Below are 23,646 nucleotides of genomic sequence, written 5' to 3' on the forward strand. Positions count from 1 at the left end.
TGTCGCTGCATGATAGCAGGCACGCGGAGGCCTCGGTAAGCCGCCACCGTGTATTATTTAATGCCATTGTCATTATTTATGGAGTCTGCCTTCAGTTCGACAGCGAGACAGCCCACTGACTGACAGCTCTGAGACCGCCGTCAAACAGACACTGCGCTTCTGGGGTCCCCGGGATAAAACCGGTGAGAAACAAAAAACAGAAAATCAAATCAAAAATCAGACGCTTCCGCCAGAGTTCTGCGACGGTCGCTGACAGCGCCACGTGAACACTTTGACATCGCTTTCTTTGTGGGAGACTGAGCCTGACAGAAGAACTCAATTTGTAAAAGATATTGTAAAGTCTGTAATGTGGTGGAAACTAAGAACATTTGGACTCATTTTCCCACATTCAGCATATCTGTCTTTGCTTCATTTAAGACAGAATCAGACTTATGTAAGGAAAGTCAGAAGTAGCCTCTCTCTTATGAAAATGTACTGTATATGGCTGGAATACAACAATAGCTGTAGCCTCACCCTTGTGAAAAATTACCATAATTACTGTATAACTATAGTTTAACTGTGGTATTTGAACAAGGATGGATGGCTCCTCATTATCATTGTCAATAACTATGCTGCCCAACAAACTTGAGAAAAATGGCTTCAAAGTTTTTTCATTGTCCAACCAAGTCTCATTTCATGTCTTTTTTATTTATAAACCCCTGTATAACTACACTACAGACCAAAGTGCTGAACATGAGAAAAATAAAACATAAAACAACCATAAAATCACAACACACAGTGTCCATCAAGTGTTGAAAGCCAGGGAAAACAGATAGGTTTTTAAACAAGCTTTAAAAGTGGAGATAGTAGAGGAAAACCTAAAATCGAGTGGAAGAACATTCCACCACCTCGGACCAACAACAGAAAATGCACGATCGCCTTTAAGCACGACCGAGGGACCGTAAGAAGTTGGTTAGCTGATCTTTGCGATCTACATGAGTAATGAAGATTAACAAAATCCGTAACATAACCAGGAGCCATTCCCTGAACCACTTTAAAAACATATAGTAGGACCTTATATTGAATCCTGTATTGAACCGGTAACCAATAACAAAACAGTAACAGGCCAAAACAGGTGAAATATGGTCCCTCTTCTTGGCATTTGTGAGAAGCCTGACTGCCGCATTCTGGACTAACTGCAACCATGACATAGATGCCTGACTAGTCCCCAAATAGAGGGCATTACAGTAGTCCAGGTGGGAGGAAATAAAAGAATGTATCACCTTCTCCAGGTCATTAACTGAAAGAATTGATAAAAGCAGCTTTTCACAACAGCCTTTATCTGCTTGTCATATTTAAGGGCTGAATCGAAAACTACACCCAAATTCTTTACTTGCATTTGTAGATTAGCAGCCCATAGACCTAAGCCACTTATTATATCCCTACCACTGGTAGGACCAAAAATAATGATCTCTGTCTCCTTGTCGTTTAACTGGAGACGGTTTTGTGTCATCCAACTTTTAACCTCCTCCAAATGAAAAAAAAAAAAAAAGTGATTTAAAAGTACTGTTGTCTCCAGGTTTCAGAGGAAGATAAATCTGTGTGTCAGTAGCATAAAAATGGTAAAGAAAAACAACAAAACAAAAATACCACATTTTTTGAAAAACAACCAAGCATATACAAAGACAATAAAATAAATGCCTAGGGGACTCCACAAATGTTGATTATAATATAGTCACACTCCGTTTTATCTGAATCCGAGTATAGTTGAACAAAAACCATCCTTAACAGGACAGATATATTGAGAGACACTTTTGACAAAATGTGTAGTTACTGTGTTTTGGCTTTGCAGAGTAATATGGTTTCTTAACTACACTATGTTCTTAGCTATGAAAAATCATTGCTAGGATTAGGGATACGATTTTTCATTTCCCTAATAAGATTTAGTATAAAATCTACAACATTTAAAAAAAACATTGTTAATACGGTTATTAATACATTTATACCATGGTTTTAATATATTCAAGGGAACCATGTAGAATAAATGTTCATAGTGTAAACATGGTGATTCCTGTAGTGAAATTGAACAGTTCAGAGGTGCTGTAGATCCTCTCACACTGTATGTGGAGTCTGGACATGCTATTCAGCATTCTGTCTTTTTCTCCTATGCTGCTTCAACTAATTCTTTTTCCAGCAGTGATCGAAAACAAACAACAAGGCTGCTTATTTATGTCTATAAATAATTTCAGAGCAACAACTGTCCATTTCACATGGGATTTCATTAGACCTCCACAAAAACACAAAGTGGAGGGAAGCAAAACAGGGGAGGCACAGGGAAGAGAAGGGGGAGAGAGAGCTGGAGAGAGATGTTGTTGCAGTTCAACTACAGTACAGATGATAGCTAATGGGGAACAGAGAAAGATGAGACAAAAAACTGACATCAGATACAGAAAGAGATGGAAAGTCTAAAACAGCAAAGAGGGCACCACAGTCATGTGGTAATCATTGAACAGTGAACCTGATAAGAACTGAATGGTTCATTAAAGGGAAAAAGACTTCAAGGTGTCATGACATGCTTTTTAAAAAATTATTATCCCTGAGGTCCATATATAATGTAAGTTTTTTATATTTTCAAAGTTGTTTTAATTGATCGTTTTCCACCCGGTCTTTGGCCTTCTGTCTAAAATGATCTGTTTTGGCCTCAGTGACTCCTTTAAACTTCAATGTAAATGACCACTGTTAAGACTGGCTAACATTGTGCAGCCCCTCGAATACAGCCATATTTGAAACTCAGTTGGAAGAGAATGAACCAGCTCCACTACAATGAAAAGCTACATTTCAGGGTTTACACATACAAATCCAACACATTGCTTCCATGAACTATAAATATCAAACAATCATGACATATGAAACATTCATGAATGAAATTGGTTACTTACGGTTTTGCGGTTGGGTCCAATATTGTTTTTAACCATCCCATCTTTCAATAACAGATCCCTTGCAAAGCTTGATTCATATTGTGACTGGTTCAAAAGTAATCCACGCAGATATGAGCCCAAAAAATATAATACACGCTGAAATGAGCCAAACACATACAAACCATGCTGAAATGTGCTGAACACACATAATAAAATTTACAGTGAGAGATGACGCACACACATATCATCTTGCACTGATGCGATCAGGAACTTTGTTAAACTTCGGTCACTATTTCCCGATGTTGGGATGCTTCAACAGAGGCCAAAGTAGAGACACTGGTCTTCACAGGCGCGACATCTCACATCTTCCATCGTCTTTTTACTATGGAGTAAAAGCGGTTCTCCCAGGCAGCCAGTGACAGCAATGGAATGGAGCAGAACAGACGCTTTTTTAAGTTGAGCTTGTACCGCTCTTAAAACGAGGCGCACATCCCCGGAAATGCATCAAAATGGATCTGTCATCATTTACTCAAGTCTTTTGAAACCCGTATGATTTATTTATGTTATGTGCAACATACAAGAAGGCAATTTATTAGAACATCCTGGCCGCTATTTTCAATAAAATGAAAGTAGACGTTAACGAAGGGCTGTCAAACTAAAAAAATTAATATATGATTTGTGCTATATTCCAAGTCTTCTAAATCCATTCAATAGCTTTGTGAGAAAAAATTACGGAAAATTAGGTTATTTGTTGAAATATCTTTACATGAAAATCTTTCCTTAGCGATTAAGAACGAGCCTAAACGTGAATGAAAAAACAAACAAACATCAGGTTTCAAATGACATCAGAGTGAGTAAATGATTACAGTATTACAGTATACAGTACACCTACTTAATTCATGAGTAAAGGGTCCAATAACAGGCCATTTACTGAGATTAAGCAATTAGTATTCGGCTGGTCATGATTCTAACATGGCAGCCCCCATGAGGGGACCCACACCATGTAGAATAAAACAGCATTTATAAGGTTACTGGTATGACTGGAGTCTTCATCTCATGAAAATCTTTTTAAATTAGGAGTAAAAAAAAAAATTACTGAGTGTACCATAACCATGTTTTTACTACAGTAACCATAGATGAACTGTAATATTTGTAGTAAAACCATGGTTCAAATGAAATAATGAAAGAACTTTCAAAAGTGTTGTTATCAGAATTTGTATATCTTGCAGGGTTCAATGACTTCATGTTGGAGCACTGGGGCCCTTCCACTCCTCACAGTAGCTGAAGAACTACACTGAAGAACCGCAAAGAACACTTCAAGATATCAATGCTCACCCTCAAGAAGACCACCACACCTGATAAAAAGGCACATGCACACTCACTGACAATCACAAAAGTGTGTAAAAGCCGAGTAGTGTGAGGTGCTGACTAAAACCAGCACTATGATACACATCTCAAACTCCCCAGAGTCCTCAGCATGGGAATAGCCTGAGCTTTCTCTGCCTTAAGCTACAGGCAACTATAAGGGGCATCTGCTCCTCCTAGTTCATGTACACTACCGGCCATAAGTTTTGAAACACTTGACTGAAATACACTATATTGCCAAATGTATTCGCTCACCCATCCAAATAATTGAATTCAGGTGTTCCAATCACTTCCATGGCCACAGGTGTATAAAATGAAGCACCTAAGCATGCAGACTGCTTCTACAAACATTTGTGAAAGAATGGGCCGCTCTCAGGAGCTCAGTGAATTCCAGCGTGGTACTGTGATTGGATGCCACCTGTGCAACAAGTCCAGTCGTGAAATTTCCTCGCTACTAAATATTCCACAGTCAACTGTCAGTGGTATTATAACAAAGTGGAAGCGATTGGGAATGACAGCAACTCAGCCACGAAGTGGTAGGCCACGTAAAATGACAGAGCGGGGTCAGCGGATGCTGAGGCGCATAGTGCGCAGAGGTCGCCAACTTTCTGCAGAGTCAATCGCTACAGACCTCCAAAGTTCATGTGGCCTTCAGATTAGCTCAAGAACAGTGCATAGAGAGCTTCATGGAATGGGTTTCCATGGCCGAGCAGCTGCATCCAAGCCATACATCACCAAGTGCAATGCAAAGTGTCGGATGCAGTGGTGTAAAGCACGCCACCACTGGACTCTAGAGCAGTGGAGACGCGTTCTCTGGAGTGACGAATCACGCTTCTCCATCTGGCAATCTGATGGACGAGTCTGGGTTTGGCGGTTGCCAGGAGAACGGTACTTGTCTGACTGCATTGTGCCAACTGTGAAGTTTGGTGGAGGGGGGATTATGGTGTGGGGTTGTTTTTCAGGAGCTGGGCTTGGCCCCTTAGTTCCAGTAAAAGGAACTCTGAATGCTTCAGCATACCAAGAGATTTTGGACAATTCCATGCTCCCAACTTTGTGGGAACAGTTTGGGGATGGCCCCTTCCTGTTCCAACATGACTGCGCACCAGTGCACAAAGCAAGGTCCATAAAGACATGGATGAGCGAGTTTGGTGTGGAAGAACTTGACTGGCCTGCACAGAGTCCTGACCTCAACCCGATAGAGCACCTTTGGGATGAATTAGACCGAAGACTGCGAGCCAGGTCTTCTCGTCCAACATCAGTGTCTGACCTCACAAATGTGCTTCTGGAAGAATGGTCAAAAATTCCCATAAACACACTCCTAAACCTTGTGGAAAGCCTTCCCAGAAGAGTTGAAGCTGTTATAGCTGCAAAGGGTGGGCCGACGTCATATTAAACCCTATGGATTAAGAATGGGATGTCACTTAAGTTCATATGCGTCTAAAGGCAGATGAGCGAATACTTTTGGCAATATAGTGTATTTCTCATGATCTTAAAAATCTTTTGATCTGAAGGCGTATGCTTAAATGTTTGAAATTAGTTTTGTAGACAAAAATATCATTGTGCCACCATATTAATTTACTTCATTATAAAACTAAAATGTATTAAAAAAAAAAATGTTTGGACCAAATAATAAATAAAAGCAGCCAATAAGTGCCCAACATAGATGGGAACTCCTTCAATACTGTTTAAAAAGCATCCCAGGGTGATACCTCAAGAAGTTGGTTGAGAAAATGTCAAGAGTACATGTCTGCAAATTCTAGGCAAAGGTTTACTACTTTGAAGATGCTAAAATATAACACAGTTTTGATTTATTTTGGATTTTGTTTAGTCACAACATAATTCCCATAGTTCCATTTATGTTATTCCATAGTTGATGACTTTACTATTATTCTAAAATTATTTAAAAAATCATATATATATATATATATATATTTATTTTTTTTTTTTTAAAGAATGAGTGTTTCAAAACTTTTGACCGGTAGTGTAAGTCACTGTGCTGTGTGTACCTGCATCTGCGTGTACTTGAGCTGGTCACACAATTCCACTGTAAAAGCTCCTCGGCCAACAACAAGCACCATAACAAGTCTCTACGGAGACTTAGAAAACGCAAAAGGTCTAGGTTACACATTCCGGGACACAATAACATAATTGTTTGGACAAAACAAGAGCATCCAAGCAGAACTATCAATTCCACCGTTAGTTATGCGAGTGAGGGAAGATACAGTGGTATGGATAGGAAACAGAGAAGCATCCTTTTCTAAGCACGTGATGTAAGTTCACATAACTAAACAGAATGCAGGGCCTTTTTAATGTTCACACCCGAGTTATACAATGACCAGACAATGGGGGAAAAAATGTAGGTCAACTAAAAGACAGTTATATATTTCTCCATTGTTTGTCTTTTTTCCATCTCTCTCTATTCTTGCTCTCATCATACCCGATGCCCCATGCACCCCACAATCTCTCTGTCTGCCTCTCTCTCTCCTTCACTCTCTCATAGTTGACCATGTGGTGGGTGTTCATTAATTCATCCCCCCTGCAGTCCTCTGCGTTCCCTCTGAAAAATATTTGCCTCCAGCTCGCATCACCCCTCAATCGCCCCATAAGCCCTTCCTTTCCCTGGCCCCTGCTGTTCAGGATGGAGGGAGGGCAGCATCAGGCTAAATGTATCTGTATAATATAATGTATATAAATGTAAATGTAAGTGTGTGTATGAATGCATGTTATGTATAAATGTAGGGAAAGAGTATGTGTGTGTGCGCGAGGGAGGGCAGCATCAGGCTAAATCTATCGATATAATGTATGTGTGTGTGTGAATACATATTATGTATATATGTAGGGAAAGAGTGTGTGTGTGTGTGCACGAGAGAGATAGACAGATGACCTACGGCTTGACCCCCCCACATGTACACTCCGTAACTCCCGCCTCCACCTGGACTCTTCCCAGGGAAGCTCCACTTCTGGCCCATTCCCAGCCCCCTCTATCCCACCACCATCCTCCAATGCCAGTGCAGACTTTGTTCTGTGACCCCCCCCCCCCCCAATCACCCTTTATGTAAGCTTGGGCTGAGAGAAGCTATATACAACACACTTTGGTAACAACTTGTGATGCAATAGGACTTTTGAACGGTACACAAGGATGAAAATGTGGTTGATTTGTTGTCTTAAGACACTTCCATCCTTCTTAAATCCACTAAACATTCTTTTTCAAATTTTAGTTTCTGAATTCAAAAGGGCATTTCTATGTGATGTCTGACTATATACCGTTTTTGAAAAACAAAAGTTAAAGGTATAGTTCGCCCAAAACTGAAAATTCGGTCATCATAAACTCACCCTTAATGTTGGTCCATACCTTTCTTCTGTGGCACAGAAAAGGAGATGCTAGCTTCAGTCACCATTCATTTTGAACTACCTTTACATGGACACCAGAAAGTGGGTTATTGCGAGAAACCAGCATTTCGGTTTACATGCACTGTATAAGCGATGTCCTCTTTACTCCCATATACAGGTGCATCTCAATAAATTAGAATGTCGTGGAAAAGTTCATTTATTTCAGTAATTCAACTCAAATTGTGAAACTCGTGTATTAAATAAATTCAATGCACACAGACTGAAGTAGTTTAAGTCTTTGGTTCTTTTAATTGTGATGATTTTGGCTCACATTTAACAAAAACCCACCAATTCACTATCTCAAAAAATTAGAATATGGTGACATGCCAATCAGCTAATCAACTCAAAACACCTGCAAAGGTTTCCTGAGCCTTCAAAATGGTCTCTCAGTTTGGTTCACTAGGCTACACAATCTGCTGATCTGACAGTTGTCCAGAAGACAATCACTGACACCCTTCACAAGGAGGGTAAGCCACAAACATTCATTGCCAAAGAAGCTGGCTGTTCACAGAGTGCTGTATCCAAGCATGTTAACAGAAAGTTGAGTGGAAGGGAAAAGTGTGGAAGAAAAAGATGCACAACCAACCGAGAGAACCACAGCCTTATGATTGTCCAGCAAAATCGATTCAAGAATTTGGGTGAATTTCACAAGGAATGGACTGAGGCTGGGGTCAAGGCATCAAGAGCCACCACACACAGACATGTCAAGGAATTTGGCTACAGTTGTCATATTCCTCGTTAAGCCACTCCTGAACCACAGACAACGTCAGAGGCATCTTACCTGTGCTAAGGAGAAGAAGAACTGGACTGTTGCCCAGTGGTCCAAAGTCCTCTTTTCAGATGAGAGCAAGTTTTGTATTTCATTTGGAAACCAAGGTCCTAGAGTCTGGAGGAAGGGTGGAGAAGCTCATAGCCCAAGTTGCTTGAAGTCCAGTGTTAAGTTTCCACAGTCTGTGATGATTTGGGGTGCAATGACATCTGCTGGTGTTGGTCCATTGTGTTTTTTGAAAACCAAAGTCACTGCACCCGTTTACCAAGAAATTTTTGGAGCACTTCATGCTTCCTTCTGCTGACCAGCTTTTTAAAGATGCTGATTTCATTTTCCAGCAGGATTTGGCACCTGCCCACACTGCCAAAAGCACCAAAAGTTGGTTCAATGACCATGGTGTTGGTGTGCTTGACTGGCCAGCAAACTCACCAGACCTGAACCCCATAGAGAATCTATGGGGTATTGTCAAGAGGAAAATGAGAAACAAGAGACCAAAAAATGCAGATGAGCTGAAGGCCACTGTCAAAGAAACCTGGGCTTCCATACCATCTCAGCAGTGCCACAAACTGATCACCTCCATGCCACGCCGAATTGAGGCAGTAATTAAAGCAAAAAGGAGCCCCTACCAAGTATTGAGTACATATACAGTAAATGAACATACTTTCCAGAAGGCCAACAATTCACTAAAAATGTTTTTTTTTATTGGTCTTATGATGTATTCTAATTTTTTGAGATAGTGAATTGGTGGGTTTTTGTTAAATGTGAGCCAAAATCATCACAATTAAAAGAACCAAAGACTTAAACTACTTCAGTCTGTGTGCATTGAATTTATTTAATACACGAGTTTCACAATTTGAGTTGAATTACTGAAATAAATGAACTTTTCCACGACATTCTAATTTATTGAGATGCACCTGTACATGCGGCTCCGACAGTAAGCAGCTTTCTTGAAAGCAACGTAATTACCCCACGCTGCTTGTGTAAATAACAAACATGGCATTCGAGGAAGACTTTGCTATTTTATCCTCCGTTGCTTCGCTTTTTTTTAATAAATATTCCAGAGTTGTTGCCGTTTTTTGTTTTCGTGACTTTGCATTGCGACCTGCGGCAGAATTGCGCTGCAATAGTGGGGTTTCCCTCTAACATAAAACTCTGGGATTCCCCCAGTGTATGTGCACATATACGAACGTGAAGTATATAAATGGGTATAGTTTATAGTGAATGTGCTCTGACCGCTGTAGTCCCAGAGGTTGAATTATTTCCGCTGTGTTGACTTGATGTTGGGCTCCATCATATGACTTTTGTTATCTGTTCTGTCGCACTCTTCAAAGACCCATCAAAATGCAGCTTATGTGTTTAACAGACCACATTAAGCCGCGTTCTCCGGGAGAAACCTAGGTGTGTTCAACCGCTTTCTCTTAATCCCTGAAATGGGGTAAGGAAATCGGTGTTCTCTTTTACATGACGTTTCAGAACGTCGCTTTCTGCAAAAACCCTGGAATTAACAGTTTTCTTAAGTGCATGTAAACGTGGTCAGTGTCTGGGGGAAAAAATGCAATTAAAGTGAATGCTGACTGAGGCTAACATTCGGCATAACATTTCCTTTTGTTTTCCACAAAAGAAAAAAATTAATATGGGTTTGGAAAAACATGAGGGTTAGTAAATGATGATAGAATTTTCATTTGATGGTAAAATACCCCTTTAAGTAAAAAATGGTTTGTATCATGGACCAATGAGTAGTTCACGTTCTCTGGCAAGTTGTGCTTTGGGCTGCCAGAGTTCAAATCCAGCTCGGGCCATTTCCCAATCCCACCCCTCCTTTCTTCTGCCTATCGTTTTCTACAACTTTTATACTTTACTGACCAAGTAAAAGGTAAAAGCCCAATAAAAAATTTTTTTTAAAAACTGACACTTGAACTATATGAAGTATTGAGTTATGACTCTAAGCCAGAGATTAAATTTTATATCCTCACCATCCCTATGATAGTGCTTTTGTTGTAGATGGTTTTTAAAGTGCTTTTAATGTCTTTTTATTGATATTATAGGGAAATACTATCACACTTGAAATGGAATTATGTTATTGCATCAGTAAAATAAATGATGTCATCTGTAGTGCTGTTTAATGGCGATTATGATGATGATTGGGGGGAGAAACCTTATAACAGAGATTAAGGGGGAGCTGCCACTTGTCCTGTCTGCTTTCGTCTGCTGGAGTTCATCCGATTACTGTGCCACCTCTCTTTCTCTCTGTTAGAGTTACAAACACACACACGCACACACACACACGCACACCTCACAAAGATGATATTGCTTAAATATGACACAAAACATTACACACAAATGAGGCGACACAAGCTAAATAAATTCATAAACACTGCTGCACATATTTGTCACTTCAGCTTTTAGGAAAATGCCACAGACACAAAGAGACTCTAATCCTAACATAATCCCCTTCTGGTGCCAAACACCAAATTCAGCTCATTGAAAGTGACTTATTAGCTTGACATTTATGCCTGTATTCTGTATTCAGATCATGACACAAAAGTTAGGCTAGTGATTAAGCACAAGTATAAACGTGACTGAAATATATTTTTTTTTTCTAATTTTCATGATTGAAACCCAACCAAAGAGCACATTCTGGGATTACTTCACAAGGTCCCTCCAGCAAGTAGTGCTCCAAGATGCATTCCTTTGGAAATATTTTAATATTGATTTCAGTGAAGCCATTCAGAACCACTGGATGAATCCACTGTGGTTTTCTGATGTTTTGTGGTTTCTCATTGGATAATGTGATAACAAGAATGGATAAAGGACAAGACTGCCATCTAGTGGCAGAACACATTCATTTAAACTGACCATAAACTTGAAGGAAACTGAGCATATGGAGCCTTATTAAAAGTGAAGTAAATAATTTTTAATCAGTGTTTAAGTATTTTCTCCTATCCCAGATTAATATGCAAAGACGATAATAAGTAAGCCATTCGTAGGTTGACTTTTCAAAGAGTTTAAACAAACAATGTGGCGCTGTGGTGTTCAATACATTACTCTGGTTGTTTGATCCGTCCAACATGCCAACTTCTGGCTCTACAAATGGTGTGAATTTGGGGAAGAGCAACTGTAATAAGCTGTTTAGAAAGGAATTGACTAGTTTGTCAAAACAATGGCAGAACAATGGGGTGGAAGGGGCCGAAACTGTTTGGTGGCACAGAAATTAAACTCTTCACCTTTAAGTATTAACTGTATGAATAGAATTAATGCACTGAAAAGCTAAACAGCATGTCAAGTTATTATTGCAATGGGAGAAGAAGAAAAAAGCACAAGTTTTTCTGACAGGTGTGTTGAATTATTTAGGGGGGGAAATTAAAGGATAAATGTACTTAAAGGGATAGTTCAACCAAAAATGAAAATTCTCTCATCATGTGAAAATGTGAGTATGAAAGTGAAGATTTATGGTAAACAAAAAGGACAAATATTGATCGGATTCTCACTCACACCTTTCTTATCGCTTCTGAAGATATGGATTTTACAACTGGAGTCATATGGATTACTTTTATGCAGCCTTTATGTGATTTTTTGGAGTTTCAAAGGTCTGGCCATCACTCACTTGAACCCCCCCCCACCCCCACCCCCACCATGGTTCTCCCAAAAAAAAAAAACTTTTTAAACAAATGCTAAATTCTGACTACATCAAATATCTTACCTAGCTTGTAAGTAAGGACATAGAGCACTGTCCATGCTGTTCCTGGCACAGACAACAGCTTCCTCCACACCTTCCATGGCTTCATCGCATCCCTCGTCCCTCTCCGTCCCTCTACCTGTCCCCGCACAGACTCTCCATCCAACACCGGGGCGCCCCACACGAACAGAGCTACACCACCGTACACACAGGCCAACAGGGCAAACATCCATCCCCAGCCTGCCACATCGATCACAGCCAGAAGCCCCCCTCCTGCAAACACAGACCCAGCCTTGTACCCCACCACCTGCACCGTGTTCCCCAGGCCCAGCTCTCCCTGCCCCCTCAGCAGACGCACAGCTGCCCCATCTGCTGCAATGTCCTGCACCGATGCCAGCACGTTCATGGCCAGCAGGGAGCCCACTATACCCATGTATTGAACATCAGGTGATATAGTGGCACTGAGCAGACAGGTGAGGGCCAGACCAGCCACCGTGCCTACCAACCAGCAGCGCTTGGTGCCTGTATGGTCCACCAGAGGAGCCCAGAAGACCTTGAGCACCCAGGGGAAATAGAGGACTTTGGTAAGGCTGATGCGAGTGAGGGAGTGACCAGCACCTCGTAGGTACACCGGGAGCAGGGACGACTGCAGCCCATAGGGAATACCCTGGATGAAGTAAAGGAGACCCAGGAACACCAGCTTGTCGTTCATCATGGAGAAAGGCAGGTCTGGAGAGCCTCAGCTCATGGCTGTACTCTGGAAAGAACACAGAGTGTTTGGTTTGCATATTGAGTTAATGTACTTTTTAGGACTAAATAGCTTTCTATCAGGACTAAACACATTTCTATTTAACTAAAAGCCAGAACGGCCGTACATTACCAGCAGAGTAAATTCATTTACTGCACATGTCATTCATTCATTCATTCATGCAGGTCAATAACACAGCATCACAGCCAAGAAATGCTGGGTTTAACCCACGAAACGAAACTTTACTCTGTGCCGTTAGACATATTTCATAAACAAAGTATTCTGCGCACCGTTAGACACTCAAATGTCAACTTCAAGCGCAATAACGATTTCATTTACAGTTAGAGAAACAGCCCTTGACTCTCTGAACATTAGCTCTACTTGAGGGAGACTTTCAATTAGCAATAATAACAACAACAGAAATTACATGCATAGAAATCTATATAAAACACAGTTTAGTACTGCAAAAACCTAAATGTATTTACAGGTAAACGTCTCCTTCACGCGCTGTGCTGCTCGTTGCAGCATAACCTCTATTTTCCAATCCTCAGCACTTCCGCGGGAGCTGGTGACGCAACACACCAATTCAACCAATCAGCGTCCACCACTTTGACGGCCGCTAGAGCCCTTCTACCAATTTACACATAAGATTAGCAGAAAAACAATGCATAACGCGGCGATCCTAAAGACATTCTATGGGCAGTACGCTGGCAAGGAGACCAGGGGCCGTTTTTTAAATGATGTCTATAGAGATGTTTCAGTGTGCTGAATAAACTGCTTTTGTGATGAAACAGCTCATCACTTAATTAATTGACAGCCTGTCTGTTAATCCTCAACATCTGTTACACTAGGCAATCCTTATGGAATGAACTCTTTGTGGGAAAACTTTCCGACAGGTAGGTGTCAGTTTACGGCTCTCCTCATTCATTTGTATGGTATCCGCAAACGGTGACTTACTGTCCTAACACGCAAGTTGAAAGTTACGCTCTCTCCTATGGTAAAAACGCGGAAGTTGATGAAAAGTGTAAAAGATCTCTATTTTCGGCCACTCGCCGATTTCCGAAACGTGGGGTGGCAATGAAATGAAATGAAAGTCATTCATATTTATGAGTAAAGTACTACTTGATTGGTAAGGGGTAAGGTTAGGCTTGGGCTGGCAATCAGGATTCACTTTCCTTATGAATATTAATAACTTTTCACCAACTAGCTCACAGCTAGTTATTCAACAGCGCCACCCGTCATAACAACGGTACTGCAGTCCAAGCGTTTCCTTTTTCAAGAGGATTCACGAACACGAACAGTCTTATATATGTTTGCAAAGATCGCATGTGAAATCCTAAATAAATAAATATCTAGTCAGGACGTCTTATTCTGAGATTTTTATCTGTGGTTGACCAGTGGGCACACCTATTGGGCTCAGCTCCACAGGGGCCCACCCTGACAAACACGCCTTCAAATGTATGATCCATCTTTAGAGTAAACATTGTTTAAGGTTTAAATTATTTTAATACATTTGTCTGTGTTCCAGGGAAACGGAACTTGATCAGCTGACAGGACATGAACTAATAAAGCAAATACTGTCAATACCATCTACAATCATAGAGTGACTGCTAACTCAATTATGGTAACATTTTATTTCTTGTAATTCATATTTAGATATCATATAATACAGATGATAACAATTGTTGCAACATAAGTCTGTGCAATGGGTGATTTTATATCAGGCAAGTGCCGTGGGCATTGAGACTGGGCAAGCGTCAAAGATTTTTAATACACATTATTAAACGCTGTGCCCAAAACGCGTGATACGGGTGAGTTTAATGCCGCGGAAATGTTATAGATTGTTGCCTTAGAACCCACCAGTCAATGGAAACAATTATGTCACAGTGGCAAACTTCATGACCAAATTGTTTTAAATTCAGGACAGTAATATTGCTCATATCACACAAATAAACGATTGTCATATATTGAGCCGAGCATGTTTATGTTCATTAAATCATACAATGAACCATAGTGCCAGAAGAGCTTGTTTTGACATGCAACCAATTGTGGGCCAGGCCCACCCAAATTAGACCCAGGCCCACCCACAATATCAGACATATTCTTTGACTTCAAATATTTACTTCAAATATTCAAATATTTACTTATAGAATAGTAAAAAAAAAAAAAAAAAAAAAAAATCTGATTTGTGAAAGTGTTTGAACGCGTCACTTCTCTGTTGTTAAGGAAAATATGGTAAAAAAAAAAAAAAATTGGGCGAAAACTTGGCCCATCCAATTTTATTGAGCAACAAAAAGAAAAAGTTACTAGTTTCACTACGTCACTCTTCCCACAGTTCAGAAACACTGGAATGGACAGCAGCAATTAACTAATCTGACCACCAAAGACAACAGTCTTAACCTGAATGCACAAGGCTAATGTAACGTAAACACGGCAGTCATTCCTTAATATATTTTTTAAACAGATGCTGTGCCCTAACGTTAGAAATATAAAAGAGACAGAGCATAAACAAGAAGGACATGATTGCCAGATCACCACTTCATAGCCTCAGACTAACCAGAAACAATGACCTAGTGTCGATAACACAAATTTTTAATAAACATATTAACTTTCCTTTACTGGAACACAAAATTCATGCGTCTCTCCTTGCGAATGAACATCTCTGTCACTTTGTTGTAAAAGTCGCCCGCTCGGCTTTTTTCAATTTTTACGTGAAATTAACTTTTAATTAAATCCGCGAGGGTCGTCGATGCTTACACTATATCCATTTTAGCACCGAATAGCGCATTAGTTACGTGAACTTGAACGTGTTGACGCAAAACAAAAATCTAGCCTATCAGATTGCGAGACTGAAGGAAGGCGCTTCTGATTGGCTTACTCATTTAGGTAAGCACGCTTACCTTGGTCATTTGTAGTAGCGGGAGTGATTCATTTTGAATGAACGAATAATGTTGAATGAAAGGGCGATAAACAATGCTTTGAATCTAAGTCAGAGAAAGCATAACATAAAGTACTTATACCTGAGGGTGTAATAACTGTCTGTGCTGCTCAACTGAGATGAAAGATGACGAATTTGAATGAAAACAGTAGTTTATATTAACAATTGTATTTAAATATTTCATAGTGTCATTTTTCTTTTAACTCTTCTGTTAGGTAAGCACTGCTTACCCTGCTTGGATGGCACGTCCCTGTTTTATATACAGTATATCCAGGGTTGGGGGGTAAGGAAATACATGTAACGCGATTACGTATTTAAAATACTAAATATTAGTAACTGTATTCCACTACAGTTACAACTGAAATAATTGATAATCAGAATACAGTTAAATTAAAAAAGTATTTTGATAAAGAGATTATTTTGTATTTTATTGTCATTTGTTTAATTTAATACTTAGTCTATTCAGTTGAAAAATATTTATTCATATAAATGATGTGATCCGAGAAGCTTTTGAACAGCACTTTGTGAAAGCGCTCATATGAATTAAACAAACCATAATGTTGTGAATGAAAAGGTGGACATGACGTCAGTGAGGAACTTTCCCTTGGGAGCTTACTAGAGTAGCTACATCATGTTTCTACAGCTTAATGAAAAACAGTTTGAAACGCTTTGACAGATGAAACATAAATCCAATAAATACACAATTACATGCCATGTCAATGTTTTTTTATGCAGTTAGAGTATTTTGACAAGAAATGCTAACCAATGTAGCCTTTAACGTCAAAGCTTCAAAAAAATAATTTTCTGCCTCATTCTATGAACAGAATCCACATACAATAAGAAAAGGATGTCGTTGTGTACACTCTGTGGGGTTTTGAAGTTTGGAGCAGCAAAAATAGTTAACCTTGTGTAAACTGGCATGTGAACACTTAGCTTTATGCTAAGCTAAAATGCTATTCTTTGCCTTTACATACATCTGTTACCAGGTGCGATTATATTTTATAATTAATTCTATAAATAAAATTGATGTTAGAGCATAACTTTCTCTAGTAAGAACTTTGATATTAGGGCAAAGATGTATTGCAAAAATTGTAATCTTAATGAGAATTTAAATATTGTTTTCCTGTAAAAAATATCTAAAAATCCTTAAAACAAATTTTCTACAAATTTACTTAAGTAGCAAAGCTGCAAAAGATCTATAGGCTTTTTTCAGAGAATGTATTTTTACAGTGGTGTATTTTCTTTATTTAGTTTTTTAGTGTCAAAAGTAGTGAAAAAATCTGCCAGTGCTAAAGATGTAATCCAAAGTATTTAGATTACGTTACTGACCTTGAGTAATCTAATGGTATATATTACAAATGAAATTTTACAGTATGTATTCTGTAATCTGTAGCGGAATACTTCCCAACCCTGAGAATATCCAATTGTATACCTACTGTATACTATAGAAAGTAAGGCTGACACAGAAAAATCACATCAGGCTAGGTTACAAAAATTGCACTTGGCCGCCAATACATTTGTTCAGGTTTATTTCAGTTGTTGTCAGCAGAGCTGTGGTCACAGAATGACATACGGTTTTAAAGTCTCAGATTATACAAAAGAAGAGCACAATGAAGAATAACTGAAATAGCTGTAGAATAGTTGATTTTTTAAAGTTTGCTCTGCTGTATTATAACATTACATACTAAGCCAATGCCTATAGTCATTCATTCAGGCAAGACTGCACAAAATAATACAAAAATGCATATTACAAACTATGAACTGTTGCAAAAATGGAAACAATTTTAGTTTAGGCTTAACTTTGTTCAATGGTGGAACTTAACTGCCTTTTTAAAATAATCCATTGGACGTGATTAGGTTTGAGAACTGGTGGACTAAGATTTTCAGTTTCACATGCATGTTGGTGAAAATTATTATTCATGTATACTCTGCCTAGGGACACAGAACATCTCAGAAACCAAACAAATCAGCACACTTGCATAATCAGTAAGCAAGCTATAACTTTCAACTTTAACTTTCTAAAGTTAAAGTTATATAAACTTCGCTATGTATACATTCAGAGAAGATTTTCTTTTTTTTCTTTTTTTTTATCAAAATGCTATCCAATCTGTTACAGGTATTTGGGGTGTAAACTTTATATACTGATAGCAAGAGGGTTCGACATATTACTGGCAATAATTAATTAATTGCCACACAAGGCTAGAAGGATCTTCTCATAGTCTCCTTTTGTGTCATCCTAAAAACAAATGAAACACACAATCATTAAAATTAAGATCTTTTTCAATTACAGAATAGCAAAACAAGGATGGACAAAGAGTTAAATGATGAAAGCTAAATATAAAGAATCCACATTTAAATTTCTTTTAACAGCAGTCAATTTAATCACTTTGTTTCTTTTTCTTTTTTAGCTAATTTATTTACCAGGATGTCCTGGTAGAGGCTCTTGCTGAACTTCTTCTGATACTCTTGCTTGATTTTGTCCAGGTCTACCTCAGAGCGGCTCACCAGTATTCTGGTCAAGATCTTACCTTTGTAACCAGAGCCCTGTGAAAACACAAGACATTACACAATGTGGTCCTTGCTACAGTCAGTCAGTTCTTTTCCAGATTAATTGAGAAAAGTTATTACAAATTTGTAATTATAAAAACTTTGACATCAGTGATGTAAATGGTAAAAGTTATGTGATGAAAAATCTTTACACTTGCCTTCATTGCTAGATTTAGTTTTTCAGCAAAGAATGCAGGTTTGTTTCCAGCACATTTCACTGTTTAAAAAAAGATGATATCAACCACAGTGAAACAAACATTTCATTTGGAAATTGAATGCAGGAGTTTGGGCAGGGCTATTTGTTTGTCTGGAAACCATTATTTTTGCAATTCAGTGACACTAGTAGCTTAGAACATACACACTTCTCAAGTGATACAAGCCAGGTCATAGAAAATGGGAGGTATGGTGTTTAAATTGTAGTAGTACTGTAGCAAGCACTCCTATAGACTTACCAACAGCAATCAAGCACTTCTCAACGTCACCTTTCATCTCCAGATCAATAGCTTTTGCAACATCCACCTTACTGTACTTCGAGTACTGCTGGAAAACTTAATATAAAGAGTACAAGACAACAAATTATGACATGTATTATTGGCAAAGTGGATCTGAAGAGAACTGCAGACCTATCGTGAAAATAGTGAGGCTTAGCAGGTCATCCATACCTTTCCTCAGCTGAGGAGCGCTCCTTGTAGTGAGGATGTCGATAAACACAGAGCTGTCTGTGCCTTTTCTTTTCTCTCCTGCCTCATACAAGGCCTAAAGAAAGAATGAGATGTCAAGAGACATGTAAATAAATGAAAAGATTTGAAATACTCACTTGCAAAACACATTTAATTACCCTGGCATCTTTGTCAGCCATGTCATCTTGCACAACTCGATCTTCACTCCTGGCAGCCTTAGAAAAAATGTAAAAAGTTTAATACTTTCATTAGCGTTGTACTAGAACACTGTTTCTCAGTCAGTCCCTCCCTCCCCCCCTCCCTCCCAGGCTCCCACCCTACTATTGCACATATTTTTTGTCTCACAAATATGACACACCCAATTCATGTCATGCATGCACTCTACTAGTGAGCTGTTGTGTATTATTAAGTGTGTTAGATAAGGAAGATTTCCAAAATATGCAATGTTGAGGGATGTGAGGAGCAGGGTTGAGAAACACTGTGAAGTTGGATCAACTATATGAGCAAAGCCAACCTTGCAGAGAGAAAGAAGGGCATTCCTGAAGTCTCCACTTGTCTCAGATTTGATGTCCGCCTCTAGATCCTTTTTATAGTCTATAAATATAAACCGCACATGATTTTTCATAGGATAATTATACTAAACTTACATACTAATGCACCTAAAGGATAAGTGGCAGATAATGAGCACTGATGTTACCTTGTTTGTAAGCCTCTTTTATATCCCTGATCTCTTTATTGGTCCTGGAAGCCAAAATCTCGATAAGTGTGTCCTCATCTGTGCCTAAACCCTGGAGAGAAAATGACAGTGTAACTGACAATTGTTTCTAATAAGACTTTGATTTATACCACCCATAAGAAATCTCAATTTCTGAACCATATGTAAACACTTCAAATGATCTCAGACCCCTTCAAAGTGAACTGAACCAAGACCATCTCGTGAGGTAGTCTGAGTACTGTCCGCTGTCAGCCTGTGGTTCGATTCGCTAATAATGTGCATTGTGAACACAAAGTGAATGTAAAGATGTTTGGCCCTGACATGTTAGAATAGTATTGAAGAAAGTGATGTTGGTCTGGCTTTTAATTCACCTGTACTTTGCACTTTATCACCATGCAGATGTAAAACTTAATAAATAATGTATTTTCGCTAGACCTTTTCTCTAGTCTGTATCTTAAAGGTGCTGTAAGCGATTTGTTCATGGAAAGGTACACAAAAAATGTTCCTACTCCCTGAGAGATATTACTGAAATAAGTGTTGTAAGATATCTCACCGGTCTCTGTTAAAGCTCTAGACTCTGTAAACAGCAAAAAAAATAAAAATAAATGTACGCAGGTCGCGGACATTTTGCATGTTCTCAGAGTATTTTAGTTGCAGTGAATTATTGTGACTTACTGCCATTTTTAAGCCATGTTGTTTATAAAATTTTCAGTCGAGGGGGCTATTTTGCTGCTGTTGTTTTTAACAGCCATTTCTGGATGATGTTGGTCTCAATAAAGCTTTGGAAAGAAGGGGCGTGGCTAATCCAATGGCTCAATCTCGTGGAAGTAAAACGGCTAAAATCGCTTACAGCACCTTTAATTCAGTGTTCGGACTGCAATTGTTGGCTATAACAGGTTACCATACAAACTCAAAGATCTTTCTTCAGTGTTCTGTGCAAGATTCGAGATTAAACATTAAATGTGATCAATCTTTTTTTGTTGTGAGGATAACTAATCTACCATGATTGAATTTGTTGAATTTTGCCAATAAATACAATAGTTTTCTCTTTTAATAAAACAACATGTTATATATACACTCACTGAGCACTTTATTAGGAACACTATGGTCTTAATAAAGTGCCCAACGTGGTCTTCTGCTGTTGTAGCCCATCTGCATCAAGGTTTGACGTGTTGTGCATTCTGAGATGCTATTCTGCTCACTACAATTGTACAGAGTGATTATCTGAGTTACCATTCTCCATTGACCTCTCTCATCAACAAGGCGTTTCCGTCCGCAGAACTGCAGCTCACTGGATGTTTTTTGTTTTTGGCACCATTCTGAGTAACTCTAGAGACTGTTGTGTGTGAAAATCCCAGGAGATCAGCAGTTACAGAAATACTCAAACCAGCCCGTCTGGTACCAACAATCATGCCACGGTCAAAATCACTGAGATCACTTTTTTCCCCATTCTGATGGTTTATGTGAACATTAACTGAAGATCCTGACTCATATCTGCATGATTTTATGCATTGCATAGCTGCCACACAATTGGCTGATTAGATAAGCGCATGAATAAAAACTTGTACAGGTCTTCCTAACAAAGTGCTCAGTGAGTGTAATTACTATACAGATGTTTTATTGATGCGGAAGAACAATTAAAGAAGTTTTATTAAAAACAGACCCCTGTACTCATGCTGCTTATTCTTTTTAAAAGCATTTAACATGTTTAATTAATCTCATAATTTATTATGTAGAGCTGATTGTACTCTTAGCATTAAATATAGCCCAAAACATAATAATTATCATAAATATTTTATGTGATAAAGTGGACTGGGTCCCACAAAACAACACAGTGTGAATGCAACATGGACCAAAAAGAGATCTGAGCCAACTTTTAAGTCCACGGATTCACTTTTTGGCCCATTTAAAGAGGTCTGAGGTTTTTTTTTAAGGGGACCCAAGTGTGAAAACATAACTGTGTGAGAGAGGACAGACAGAATTTGTGGAAGATGTCGTTTTATTTCCAAAATACCCATCCTTATAGTCAGACATATAATGTCTTAAGAAAATATTACCTTCATGGCTTGTTTGAGCTGAAAGGCACCATATTGAGCTGGAGGCATCATTAGGCCCAGAACGACATCTTCCAGTTCACCGTTAAGAGCAGCTTTCAGGGCTACATCCAGAGGCTACACAGAAAGCAAGAGATCATTTAGGTAAGTGAGGATCCGGTGAGAAAAATGTTTCAAATTCAGGACCAGTGAATGTGTGTGACTCAAACCTTTCCAGTGGCTTGCTGGTAGGCAGTCTTAATTTGCTGGCGCTGGGCATTACTCCTGTGGACCAGCACTTCAATGATTGTGGCCTCATCCACACCTGAGAAAATAAGACAGAAATCGCTGTCAACAGGGCTGGACCGATGCAGTACTGAGGATGTACTTTTTATATCTACATATATACTTCTCTACTACATACACCTAACCTTTTGCCTTGATAGCTTTGTCTAGGACGGCTGCATCTGCAGCAGCACTGAATTGAGCAAAGGGCCTCACTGTTCCCTGTCCCTCCTAAAGACACGAGAGAAGCTTATTACAATGATTTGATATATATATATATATATATATATATATATACACACACACACAACATACAAACAAAATAACTGGACAACATAACTATATATAACAGATTTATATATGCATTATATTTTATGTCTTATTGTGTATTTTTATATATACTTTATATTTTCTATCCACTTATATTTAGTTTTGTTCTATTTTTTATTATCTGTGTCTTGTATTGTTTGTGCATTGGAAGCTTCTGTCACAAAGACAAATTCCTTGTATGTGTAAGCATACTTGGCAATAAAGCTCATTCTGATTCTGATATATATAGACTAATGTAAGATATACATTAGTCTATTCAATAAAAAATAAAAGATAATTTTTTAGAAGAAATGCAGAAACATTGAAGCTCTTTCCTTTTAACAGACTGAATGAGGCCAGAAAGGGGAGTGGAATACATTCCTAGCACTGACTCATTGTCTGGTGGTGCTCAAATTTTCCAGTAAGTTAGAAGAAACAGTGATGCAAACTTACTGTGATATCCTGCACATCTTGCATGCCCTGATAGGAAAGCTGCTCGAGAAAAGCACTGACGAAGGACATGTTGGCACCTTGGCAACTCAACAGCTAAACATAAGTGTTGGCATATGTTGAAAAACAATACATATATTAAAAGACAGGATACCAGAAAAAAAGTTTTCACCAGCACTTATCATTGCTCCTATAAGAAGTACACGAATTACCAATCGAACAAAACATCACAGACTGTCATTTCAAAGACCTACAAGCTTTAAACATACACATTCCAAAACAGAAGCCAAAAACATACAGTTCATGAAAACTGCAGGAGGAGCTTTGGCGACAGTGGCGAGTTACTAGATTTACAACAACATAATTGCTGTGCAATGTTTCTAATCTCCTTGAGGAACAGAATGGCATAACATAGCATTTTATTGTTCAAGAAAACAAACATGTCAAATATATGCAAATATATATAAAAGTATAGACAGTACTGTTTGGCTTGTAAAACGATGCCTAAAAAGTAAAGAAAATCTCAGTTCCCCCACTTACCAGGACTGGACGCACACAGCAAGGGAGTAGGAGGAAATCTTCCGTGGTATTTATACTCACAGAACCACACCTAGCAACATCAGTTTAACTGTTAAGCTGCAGCTGGGTGTTGACTGGGCAGGTCTTCTTTCCCCCTTTCCATTAAACACAGGGTCAAGCAGAACCTGCTCCCTGAACCTAGATCCCTGGTATGCTTTTTCTTTTTTAAACACATTTAACATTAGATTTCTTGCCCCGTAGAGTCATACTTTCCATACAAAAGATCTTTAAGTTTCAGGTCATATACTTTACATTATTACTTTAA

General features: G+C 38.8%; 2 protein-coding genes across 3 annotated transcripts in view; both read right to left on the minus strand.

Moving 5' to 3' along the window:
• Positions 1 to 13,521, minus strand: part of mfsd3 (major facilitator superfamily domain containing 3) — a 40,718-nt gene extending 27,197 nt beyond the window's left edge. Inside the window, exons 1-2 of one of the 2 annotated variants that reach the window (XR_007894800.1) lie at positions 13,331 to 13,521; positions 12,122 to 12,854 (exon numbers count right to left, since the gene is read on the minus strand). Coding sequence is in view for 1 of the 2 variants with exons in the window: in XM_051673419.1 (XP_051529379.1) it covers positions 12,122 to 12,812 (691 nt within the window). In the remaining variant the exon portion in view is untranslated. The remainder of the gene's footprint in view (positions 1 to 12,121; positions 12,855 to 13,330) is intronic. The other variant, XM_051673419.1, reaches the window with a different exon arrangement.
• Positions 13,522 to 17,295: 3,774 nt separating this feature from the next.
• anxa1a (annexin A1a) lies at positions 17,296 to 23,412 on the minus strand. The gene is made up of 13 exons (XM_051673445.1): positions 23,343 to 23,412; positions 22,806 to 22,898; positions 22,190 to 22,274; positions 21,989 to 22,083; positions 21,783 to 21,896; positions 19,708 to 19,798; positions 19,525 to 19,604; positions 19,169 to 19,225; positions 18,993 to 19,086; positions 18,783 to 18,878; positions 18,489 to 18,547; positions 18,205 to 18,327; positions 17,296 to 18,019 (listed from the first exon to the last, which is right to left on the minus strand). Exons 2-13 carry the CDS (start codon positions 22,872 to 22,874, stop codon positions 17,966 to 17,968), a joined length of 1,017 nt encoding a protein of 338 aa, XP_051529405.1. The 5' UTR covers positions 22,875 to 22,898; positions 23,343 to 23,412; the 3' UTR covers positions 17,296 to 17,965.
• Positions 23,413 to 23,646: the final 234 nt, after the last annotated feature.

This window comes from Myxocyprinus asiaticus, chromosome 3, assembly GCF_019703515.2.
Source record: "Myxocyprinus asiaticus isolate MX2 ecotype Aquarium Trade chromosome 3, UBuf_Myxa_2, whole genome shotgun sequence".
NCBI classification, from domain to species: Eukaryota; Metazoa; Chordata; class Actinopteri; order Cypriniformes; family Catostomidae; genus Myxocyprinus; species Myxocyprinus asiaticus.